Source organism: Cucurbita maxima, unplaced genomic scaffold (genome assembly GCF_002738345.1).
Source record: "Cucurbita maxima cultivar Rimu unplaced genomic scaffold, Cmax_1.0 Cma_Scf00032, whole genome shotgun sequence".
Lineage (NCBI taxonomy): Eukaryota > Viridiplantae > Streptophyta > Magnoliopsida > Cucurbitales > Cucurbitaceae > Cucurbita > Cucurbita maxima.
The window spans coordinates 54,194-65,569 of NW_019272048.1; the positions used below are offsets into that span (position 1 = coordinate 54,194).

General features: G+C 36.5%; 2 protein-coding genes across 2 annotated transcripts in view; both read left to right on the forward strand.

The window, feature by feature from the left end:
- Window positions 1-263: 263 nt before the first annotated feature.
- Window positions 264-3,280, forward strand: LOC111466963 (sm-like protein LSM2). Its single transcript, XM_023111651.1, has 3 exons — window positions 264-374; window positions 560-718; window positions 2,944-3,280. The coding sequence occupies exons 1-3, from the start codon at window positions 372-374 to the stop codon at window positions 3,061-3,063; spliced, it is 282 nt and encodes a 93-aa protein (XP_022967419.1). The 5' UTR covers window positions 264-371; the 3' UTR covers window positions 3,064-3,280.
- Window positions 3,281-3,823: 543 nt separating this feature from the next.
- Window positions 3,824-11,376, forward strand: part of LOC111466930 (mediator of RNA polymerase II transcription subunit 33B-like) — a 12,376-nt gene continuing 4,823 nt past the window's right edge. The window contains exons 1-9 of the mRNA XM_023111615.1: window positions 3,824-4,331; window positions 4,768-4,878; window positions 5,466-5,819; window positions 6,037-6,356; window positions 6,455-6,546; window positions 7,098-7,458; window positions 8,150-8,360; window positions 10,510-10,624; window positions 10,760-10,921. Coding sequence (XP_022967383.1) covers window positions 4,033-4,331; window positions 4,768-4,878; window positions 5,466-5,819; window positions 6,037-6,356; window positions 6,455-6,546; window positions 7,098-7,458; window positions 8,150-8,360; window positions 10,510-10,624; window positions 10,760-10,921 — 2,025 coding nt within the window. The 5' untranslated portion in view covers window positions 3,824-4,032. The remainder of the gene's footprint in view (window positions 4,332-4,767; window positions 4,879-5,465; window positions 5,820-6,036; window positions 6,357-6,454; window positions 6,547-7,097; window positions 7,459-8,149; window positions 8,361-10,509; window positions 10,625-10,759; window positions 10,922-11,376) is intronic.

The following is an 11,376-nucleotide window of genomic DNA, read 5'->3' on the forward strand; positions in this document are numbered from 1 at the left end:
GAGTAGCAACTTAACTTATAAAATAATCCTACTTAGTTAAACTTAAAAAAATTTAAATTTTGTTTTAACACTATTTTGGTAGGTTTTTACATTAAATTAAAAAATAAAAATTATATGTGAACAAATTGAAACTGTAAATTTTTGTTTTAATAAATAAAATTTGAATGGTTAAAATTAAAATTGAAATTTAACTCATAACAAACTGATTTTTTTTTTTTTTAATTTTATTTATAATTTACCAATTTCTTTTATAGTTTGAACGGAAGAAAACACACCCCTTTGTGAGAGTTCTGGCGGCATTTCGACCTTTGGAAGTCGTCTATCGTCGAGCGGAGATAGACTGAACATCGGCAACTCAAACCTCTGCTGAAATGGTAATTCCTCCTTCATTCACGTACTGGTCTCCGTCGTTTAAGATTTTCGTTAATGTTAGTCCTACCTCAGGGCTGAAGCATTTGTTTGTCTCGTTTTTTGCTTCCGTTCTTTCATCTTAGATCCTCACGGTTCCTAAAATCTCTGGTCTATATGCGTTTGGAGTTTGATTTGTGTTTTGTTTCAGTTGTTTTTCTCGTACTTCAAGGATTTGGTGGGCAGAGAGGTGACAGTCGAGTTGAAAAATGACCTATCAATTAGAGGAACTCTGCACTCCGTTGATCAATATCTCAACATCAAACTTGAAAACACCAGGGTTGTTGATCAAGACAAATACCCTCACATGGTATCTAATTTCTTTACCTTTCTTGTCATTGCTGCATCTTATTTACTAGAGTTGCCTTTTAATGCTCATTTAATTCTAATAATTTGGAAGGTTGTCTGGCGAGATGCATGATATGTGGTCATGGTTCACAGATTATTTGTACCGTCGTTTGTTATCGTCACCCTAAGATTTTCATTTTATATATTGTTTTAATTGAGAATGTTGATCTTCTTTTCATCCTTTGCTCTTTCTTGAATTTTCTCGGGGGTAAAGTTTCAAGTAATTTTGTGGGTGGTTCCCAAATCGGTGAAAATTCCAAGTAATCCTGTTGCTTGGTTAGAGTTCCCAACAGGGACCTGTTAGAAATCACGACTCTCTACAATGATATGATATTGTCCACTTTGAGCATAAACTCTCATGGTTTTGCTTTGGGCTTCTCCAAAAGGCCTTATACCAATGGAGATGTATTCCTTACTTATAAATCCATGATCATTCCCTAAATTAGCCAACGTGAGACTTTCTCCCAACCATCCTCTATCAAGACCTCATTTGTTGACTTTGTTTTTAGAACAATACATTGCATATGAGTTGAGTTTGTTTTTAGAACCATACATTGTGTATGAGTTGAGGTGGATATATTAAATTTATATCTACAACCTTCTATTGTGAATTGTACCCGAGTAGAAAGTATTGTGAGAATCTTATCCAAAAAAAAGTAAGTATATGTGAAGGTAGAGGATTCTTGATAATTTCCTGTTTGAAATGAATTTGATTTTCTAATTCCATGAGGATTTTAAAACACTGGTTTTGATTGAACTCATGAATCTGGATGTTGCATCTAGTTCATGATTTTTATTTCAGCAAATCAATACTTACTGGTGTAGTGGATTAGTAGGATTTTTCTAGTATGAATTGTTCTTTTAGTAAGAATTTATGAATTATTTATTTTAAAGTTGGTGGTTGATATGACTGTCAAGTAGTTTTGTAGATCAATTTCTTCTTTCGTCAGTTAGTTTGTTCTTGTTTGATATTCAGTTAACTGGTAAATGAAGGGACGATCACTTGTATTTTCAGCACATTTTGAACGGGGTAGAATTTTTTGTTCTTGAGTCTAAATTTTAAGCTGCATTAATAAATCAGTGCGGGGGGAACACTCACATAGTAGTACTCGTGCAAGTATTTTAAGAGGCCAAGAAATGCTGCATATAAAGAGGGGCCATCTTCAGACCAAGAAATCTCATTTTGTAGACAATGTAGTTATATAGATATTGTAACTAAACGCCCAGCCTAAGTACTGTGGTGGCTTTTTGACCAAATGTTAGTTTAACACTACTCGCACAAAGGAACCGTCTTCATTCTTCAGCCTGTCAAATGTTGAGGATTGTAGGGAGAGGAGTCTCAATGATCATTAATTAAGGGGTTGATCATGGGTTTATAAGTAAGGAATACTATCTCCATTGGTATGAGGCCTTTTGGGGAAACCAAGCAAACCCATGAGAACTTATGCTCAAAGTGGATAATATCATACAGTTGTGGAGGTTCGTGATTCCTAACATGGTATTAGAGTCATGCCCTTAACTTAGCTATGTTAATGAATCCTCAAATGTCGAACAAAGAAGTTGTGAGCCTCGAAGGTGTAGTCAAAAGTGACTCAAGTGTCTAACAAATGGTGTATTTTGTTCAAGGGCTCTAGAAAAAAGGAGTCGAGCCTCAATTAATGGGAGACTGTTCAAGGGCTCCATAGGCCTCATGAGAAGCTTTATGGTGTACTTTGTTCGAGTGGAGGATTGTTGAGGATTGTCAGGAGAGGAGTTCCGATGATCACTAATTAAGGCGTTGATCAAGGGTTTATAAGTAAGGAATACTATTTCCATTGGTATGAGACATTTTGGGGAAACCAAAAGCAATGCCATGAGAGTTTATGCTCAAAGTGGACAATATCATATCATTGTGGAGGTTTGTGATTCCTAACCTCAAATCCGGCCAATCTTGATTGATTCTAAATCCTTCTGTGGCTTTGTAACCCACCTCATAATCATGGCCATGATGTGTAAAAAGGTATCTTGTGAGAACAAATTTTAAGCGTGTAGGAACAGGTCTTATTTCCCAGTCTCTAGTTTCTGTTTGTTGTAGAATGTGTTCTGTTTTAATTCTCTTTTCTTGTTTTTACTTGATCAAGAACATCTGTTATCTGTAATTTTTGTTGCTGTGATTGGAGTAATGGAGTTAAAATTTTACCTTTTCAGCTTTCTGTGAGAAACTGTTTTATCAGGGGATCGGTGGTGAGATATGTTCAACTTCCACCAGATGGCGTTGATATCGAGCTGTTGCACGATGCCACGAGACGCGAGGCTCGGGGTGGCTAATGTCAGTTAGTTTGTAAGTTTGTATGGAATGGCATGGGTATTGATTAAAGTGCATTCTTTTGTGTACCGCAATGCGTGACGGTTGTACTTCGTGATGGTTGCCTCACATTATTCTGTGTTGAAGTATTGTCGTGCAAAGAATCCAATGAGATTCTAGTGAATGGTAATTCAAAGAATCCAAAGGATAAATGAATGGTAGTTTGTAGCTGTTATTTTAGTGTTCTCACATGCTATATATGTAACATGATTTTTTTTTTTTTTTCAACTTATGATGCTATATACTCGATGATGCTTCTAATCACTATATTTTTTTAACACTTCTAGTTCAATATGAGAGTAGTTTCACATCGTTCAAATCACTCTTATTTTATTCAAAATCATTAAATTATATGTTTTTAATAAATTAAAATCAAATTTAATGGTATTACATAAATTGTAAAATTAAATATATAAATTAATTTTGAACATTGGAAGACAAGGTAGAAGTGATAATTTCAAAATGAATTTAAAAATGTGATGGAAAGTATTTTTTGTAGAAGAATTGTTACGAGTGATTATTAGAAATGAAGGATTATTAAATAACCGTATAAAATCATGAAAATGCTGTTTTAATATAAAATTAGAGAACTATTAAATGTAATTATTTATTTTTGTTTGGGCAATTCCAAGCCTTTAGGTGGCGAAGAAATTGGAAAATTTAAAATAATGAATTATTAATCTAATCGATTCAATTGGATTGCTTGAACCAGGGTTCAAATCTAATTTGATTTCTTCAATTACTTAAACCAGGGTTTTCTTGTTTCATCATTTTACGCGCCGCGAACAATTTCATGAGCTCTAAATTTTCGACTTACACAAGAATGAACCCCCAATACTTTCTCAAATAACTTCAATCTACTCATCCTCGATCTCTTTTCGGTCCATTATTCCCTTTCCCTGAGCAAGAAATTCTGTGGGTCAGAATCTCCCATGGCGGTTTCCGCTCAACCGCCCGGTCAACTGCAGGGGATCGCTGGTGTATGGGACACTGTGTTGGAGCTTACGAAGTCGGCGCAGGAGAAGAACAGCGATCCACTGCTTTGGGCGGTTCACCTCAGCTCCAGCCTCAATTCGGCCAGTGTTTCCTTGCCGTCTGTCGAGCTCGCCCAGCTCTTGGTCTCTCATATTTGTTGGGACAATCACGTTCCGATCATGTGGAAATTCCTTGAGAAGGCAATGACCGCCAGAATCGTTCCTCCCCTGCTGGTTATTGCTCTTCTTTCTACCAGGTCTCATTTATTCTAGCATTTTGATTAAAGCTTCTTCGCTTCCTCGAATTGTTATATAAATGTATCATATTGGGTGCTTAATTAGTAATACTTCGAATTTGCTTATGGTTCTTTATGTATCCGCGTGGACATTTGTGAAAATAAGTTACCATATGCATAGATTTCGTGCGTTGTTGGTTAACTGCCTTTCTGCTTGCACATCATCCATAATCATCTATAATTTCGTTGTGCTGTAGTTGTCTACTGTTGATATATGTTCTAGTCTGTATCTGTTGCCTCTTGTCCAATAATTCACTTCAATTTGCATCAGATACTGGCTTTGAGTGTGGAAGATGTCTGAAACTTGTTACCATTTTATTTTTCTTCCTCTTTTGTTTTACTTCGATTTTTCTCATCCACTATTCGCCATCCAAAGCTGACATATATCACATTTCAGGGCAATTCCATACAGAAAGCTTCGACCTGCAGCATACAGGCTTTACCTGGAACTTCTAAGCAGACACGTCTTTTCATCAACATTGGAAGTCAATGGACCCAATTACCCAAGGTAGGTTTCGTTGCAGTTTACTCGTGTCATTATAGTGGTTAGCCACATTCTCTTTTCATTCTGTTTAACCATTTTTCTTTCTCGATGGTAAACCTAGAGGAAAGCTTTTGCAAATGCTGTATAACTCTAAGCAAAGCCAATCACGTCCACATAATGTTCCTTCCTGGAGAAGGACACTAGCTTGGAAGTCTATTTTGAGTTTTATCATGAGTATTGATACCCTCGTGGGGCAAGCTCCAATTAAAAGAAGTTCACTTTGTGGAAATTTTTGGAGTGCTGGATCACCTTATAAAGGCTAGGGTTCAACAAGTTTCTTTTGTTGACAATATCCTTAAGCACGGAGTTGCTAGATAGAAATCCTGTTAACATCAAGCTCATCTCTTCAATCTTTCTAATTATCTTCCTTTATGGGTGTTTTGAATTTTCGATTCCTTTTTTATTTTTTATAATAAAATATACGTATTAAAAAATAATGGGAGAAATGCCTCAACCTTATTGCACCATCATTTGTTTCATCACCCACCTCCCAGATTTTATTTTATGCTACTGGAGGAAAAGGCTTCATGAATGATGTTATGCCATTTCAGGATCATGCAAACCATCGATGACGTCCTTCATCTGTCCCAGATATTTGGTCTCCAGACATGTGAACCTGGGCTACTTGTGGTTGAATTATTCTTTTCAATTGTATGGCATTTGCTTGATGCATCATTGGATGATGAAGGATTGCTGGAACTTCCTGCAGAAGAAAGATCAGTGTGGCTAATCAGGCCACAACCACATAATATGGAACTAGATGTTCATAATTCTTTTGGTGAGAAGAAAACTGAGAACAGTGAAAATCTGCTTAAAGTGAACACTGCAAAAGCTATTGAGATTATTGGGCAGTTCCTGCAAAATAAGAAAACTGCAAGGATTTTGTGCTTGGCCCATCAAAATATGTAAGAAGTATAATTCTTCCTAACCTTGTTTGTCTTCTCTCTCCGTCATCTTTGATTTCTGAAGGAAAGAAAAGCGTAAGGATTTTAAGAATGGCCACATTTCATTGAGACTACCACTAGTTATTGGAATGACGTATACTGCTTTAATGTTAAATTAACACAAAATTTTTAGAGCTCAATGAAAACGATTAACATAATACTGCTTTCTGGGTCTTAGGCCATTGCACTGGGCAGGTTTTGCCCAGCGGTTACAACTACTTGCAGCAAACTCAGTAGTTTTGAGGAACACAAAACTAATAACTCCAGAGGTCCTTCTGCACTGGACATCCGATAAACATAGGTTTTTATCGCAAGAAGGAAAAACAGCATCTCAGTTAGAGTTCCATGATGTAATGGCTTCTGGATCGCTCTTTTCTTCCGCCGGTCAATCTCATGGCGTTAATTGGTCTGCATTGTGGCTTCCCATCGATTTGTTCCTGGAGGATGCCATGGATGGATCACAAGTTCTGGCAACTAGTGCTGTTGAGCGTCTGATTTGTATGAGCTTACAATTTTTATAGTGCTTGAGTGACTCTTCAATTAAATTGAAATTCTAAGTTTCTACAAGAGTTCTATTGATCCAGAGTTATCTGCAGGCTTGATAAAATCTCTGCGGGCAGTTAATGATGCCTCCTGGCACAATACATTTTTGGGTTTGTGGATTGCAGCATTGCGACTTATTCAAAGGGTAGGATCAATTAGCATTTTGATAAATGAATCATGTTTATCTGTTTATATCCTCTTTATGTTCAGATATTAACTTTGTCTAAAATGATTTCATCCTCACAATTTACTTAATTAGCAGGTCCATTGCCTTGAATTGAGAGATTTTAAGTGATTTCTGTTCTATGATAATTGCATGGTAACTTTATGCTGGCTTATAAAGTTTATACTATGTTCCTTCTTTCTCCTTTATATTTTAACTCCAAGATTGGAGGAGATGGATAAAAAAAGCAGCATTGAAGTTCAATCTTTTAATAAGCCTGACGCATGTGGCAGTTTTACTCTGTTTGTGACAATAATCTACTTAAAATACGGTCTACTTCTGTTGAATTGGGGAAACTTACCTTGCAAGAAAATTAAGCATCCATCCCTCTTTTCACTTCTACTCCTCTTTATTATTATTTGAGTATTTATTACCTTTAGGTAAAAAAAACTCAGGTTTAATCTGCCTCCATCTGGGGGGCATTTAACTTATTCCAACCTGCTTATATTTGCTAATTCAAATTTCCATTTTAGGAAAGGGATCCAAGTGAGGGTCCTGTGCCTCGTTTGGATACATGCTTGTGCATGTTATTGTCAATTACAACCCTTGCAGTCACCATTATTATTGAAGAAGAGGAAGGTGAACTAAAGGAGGAGGATGAATGCAGCCCAAGTAAAAGTAGAGATGAGAAGCAGTCTTCAGGAAAGCGCCGACAAGGTTTGATTACGTGCTTGCAGATGTTGGGTGAATATGAGAGCTTGCTGACTCCTCCTCAATCCGTTATTGAAGTAGCCAATCAGGCTGCCGCAAAAGCAGTAATGTTCATATCAGGAGTTGCAGTTGGTAATGAGTGCTATGACTGTGTTAGTATGAATGATACACCTATTAATTGTTGTAAGTACTTGTTCTTATTTCAGAATTTAACATTGGTTGTATGGATTCTAATGAGCAATGGTCTCTAGAATATTTAAATTGCTGAATATTTGCGTTCTTTTGAAACTTCTAAACATAGTCAATTGACCTGTTCTATCTCCATTCATCTGCAAATGCTAACCTTTAGATTCATCTGCAAATGATAACCTTTAGATTCATGCTCAATTTCTCAAGATTTCCTGGGAGTACAATTCTGTTAGAATAGTCAAATCTTTATAAAAGGACATTGTTGACTTCATGCTAAAAAATTGCTTGGTTCAGTGGTTGACATTTATTTATCTACAGGTGCAAAATTTTGGATTGACGTTCAATGTTTCAAGAATCATTCTTACTGGAATTCTGCTTGAACAATTTATCTTCAATGAAGCACATTATTGAACGTATCCCCAAAATTATTTTATTCTGTGGACAAACTAATTCTAGATGTGGCATAGGATTCTGGCGTGCAAATCTGCATAGTATAGTAGTCTTTGTTATCCTGTACATACATCTTAAATTTTAATTTACAATGGTTCTTTTGATCCTTGAAGATCTCTCTCTCTCTCTCTCTGACTCTCACTCTCTCTCACACACACACACACATTGTTGCATACATATGCATCTGAAATGTATTCTCTTGTGTGGCTAATTTGTTTTTTTTTTCTTGTTGCAGCTGGAAATATGCGGCATCTGATTGTTGAGGCTTGTATTTCTAGGAATCTTCTAGATACATCGGCATATTTTTGGCCAGGCTATGTAAATACACGCAGCAGTCAAGTGCCTCGTAGTGCATCTAGTCAGATTGTTGGTTGGTCATCATTCATGAAAGGGTCGTCCCTAACTCCGTCAATGGTGAATGCTTTAGTGGCAACTCCAGCTTCTAGGTATGCTCCCACAAGTATCTTTTTGTATCATGTAATGCCATATTGAGGGAAGATGATTAATTAAAGGACCGAGTTCAGTACCTAGGTTCTGTATTTTGTTTCCCAAAAAAGTGAATACAGATGCAGCGATTATGTGTTGCAAACAGGGAAGCTGGAAATAGATTTGGATAGCTTCTTGAAGTTATGAAAATTAGGAAGGTGGGGAAAGCTGGGTATTCTGACCAGGTTTAATAGAAGGGGTTGGAGAGAGGTGCTAAATTTTGTTCCCTATTATCCTTCTTTTTGTCTGTTAGGGGGCAAAATATAAGGGGTCACTGAGAGGAATGACAAGAGGGTGAAAATGGGTAATTCATGGTCCAATCAACGGTTGGGTAGATGAAATATCAGTGATTCAGGACGAAATATTAGTGATTCAGGAAGGTGGCTGACGGGGGGAAACTAGAGATGAGATGAACATAATAAGTAAGATGGATTTATAAACGATTAGATTGATTTCTAACAAGGAGTTTTTTTCTCGGATGAGAAACAAGAGAATATCATTCAAGAGGCAAAAGCCAAAACAAAACAACTTGAGGGACAAGGGAATAAGGCATCCCCTCTTCCGAAGGAAAGAAGTTGATGGTGTCTATTGAGTAGTTACAAGACAACCTGTGTTGTGCACTCCAAGTAGAGGCCGTAAACTGTACGAGGTCACAAAAAGAAAGAAGAGAGCTCGACTTATCTGTAAACACTCTAGAATTTCTCTCTTTCCAAAGAAGCCAAGGAATAGCCCTATCAAGATTCATCCGAAGCACTCCAGCTTTGTATTTCAGCCACCACTCAGAGAATTTCAACCAACCACAAAACTATACCATGCAGCTTACACCCCTGCAACCCAAACATCTGACCGAATAAATTCCACACTTTTCCAGTGAATTCACAGTGCATCAGCAGATGGGAAGAAGACTCCTCATTTTTACAGCACATAACACACATATTGGGGGAGATACACTGTTGGGGTGCCTCCGTTAAACTTTGTCTAGAGTATTGATACCATTAAGGTCCGTAGTCCACAAAAAAATTGAACTTACTTAGGAATCATCCGTTCCCAAAGCTGAGTACACTATGCTTCATCTAGCACTCTTCTCTTTTCTTGAAGAGCAACCGAGGCCAAAGGAACTGTAAATATACCAGACTTATCCAGCTTCGAAAGCAAAGTATCATCCCTTTGATTGGATTATCTAGTTTCCAATAGCAAGCCTAGCTCACCACCCCTCCAACTCTCTGTCAGAAACCACTTCTCAAACCAAGATCCCAATCGTTGCTGTACACAGTATTGAGAGAATAAAGGACAACTATATACAATAACATATATCATAACCATCCTTCTCAAGCGGGAGCAAATATGTCGATCATGCTCAGCTTGTTGGAGTGATGATTTTCTTGAACCGTTTAAGGCTTTAGTGAGAATATCCCTCAATTATTCTCCTGTCTTCACATATCAGGTGGACAGCAACCCTGGTTGTATTTTCTCACAAATAAAATGACATTCAATATGTTTAGTTCACTCATGTAACAATGGAATAGATGCAAATTGAAGTGCAGCTTGATTATCTCACCACAATTTTGCTGGTATTGTATACTAAAGCCTATCTCAGTTGACAATTGATGTATCCACACTATTTCACATATAGTCTGTGCCACAACTCAATATTATGACTCAACACTTGATTATGAAATCACGTTCTGCTTCTTACTCTTCCACGACACTAAATTTCCTCCTACAAAGGCAATATTATGACTCAAAGCTTGTGATTTTCTTGGGAGCTTATATCTTTGAGCATTAGTCTCTTTTCATCTCTTCAATAAAAGTTTGGTTCTTGTTAGGAAAGGGAAAAAAAAAAAAAAAAAGAATACAAGGGAAGGAAGAAAAATTAAGGGAATAAATATGTGAACAAAATAAAAGAGAGAATAACTATGGAATATTTCCACAAGGGTCAATAATCAACAAAATTATTTGTTGAACAAAAGTCTTCGGGAAACGTACATGTTGTCACCGTAATACATTATGGAGTTTTATCTACTTCATAAGCGTACATCAGATGCGTTGCAATTTTACCCAGTAGTATGCCAATTAATTTTAACTTAAAGCTCATGGATTTGATGTAAGCTTAGCGGAGATTGAGAAGATCTATGAGATTGCCATAAATGGTTCAGGTGACGAGAAGATATCTGCAGCTTCCATTTTGTGTGGGGCATCACTTGTTCGAGGCTGGAATCTACAGGTGAATGACAGTTGATGCCTCTGATTTGTATGGCACTGTGTGAAGGTTTTTTCCCCAATATTTTTGTAAAAGATTAATTTTGCATCTGTTCTCCACTATTAACATCTGGGATTATTTTAACCCATTTTCTTCTAGGAACACACTGTTCTATTTATATCCAGATTATTGTCGCCACCAATTCCTGCAGATTACCCTGGAAGTGATAGCTATTTGATCGACTATGCCCCATTTCTGAATATTCTACTGGTTGGAATATCATCAGTTGATTGCGTGCAGATTTTTTCCTTGCATGGCATGGTAAGAATGTTAACCTTGCTTATTTGACCCTGCTGATAGGCATCTGAATTTGAGATTACGTTTTTATATAATAGATTCTGTGTGCAAGCTTGGGAGAGGTTTTATATATGAATTTATTCTTCATTTATAGCCATTATAAATTAAGTATGAGAGCTGATTTGTTTTGGAGAAGTTTTGAAAGGGTTTGATGCCTGGCTTTTGATAGGTGGGACGGAGGCCTATTGACTAAGAGAAAATTCCTTATAAGACCATTCAAATAATCATAAGATTCAATTTTTGCTTAATAATCTATATCCTTCGGCCTACCTGAAAATAGTTCAAATGGCATAAAGTATATACTTTTTGACTATGAGACTAGAGGTTTGAATCCCACCCTATTGTTGAACTCAAAAAAAAAAAAAAAAAAAAAAAAAAAAAAAAAAAAAAAAAAAAAAAAAAAAAAAAAAAAAAAAAAA

Bases quoted from the DNA above. Each gene is read 5' to 3' on its own strand.
- LOC111466963 (XM_023111651.1), top strand. The intron at 719-2,943 runs GTATCTAATTTC...TTACCTTTTCAG, and splicing joins AAGACAAATACCCTCACATG to CTTTCTGTGAGAAACTGTTT.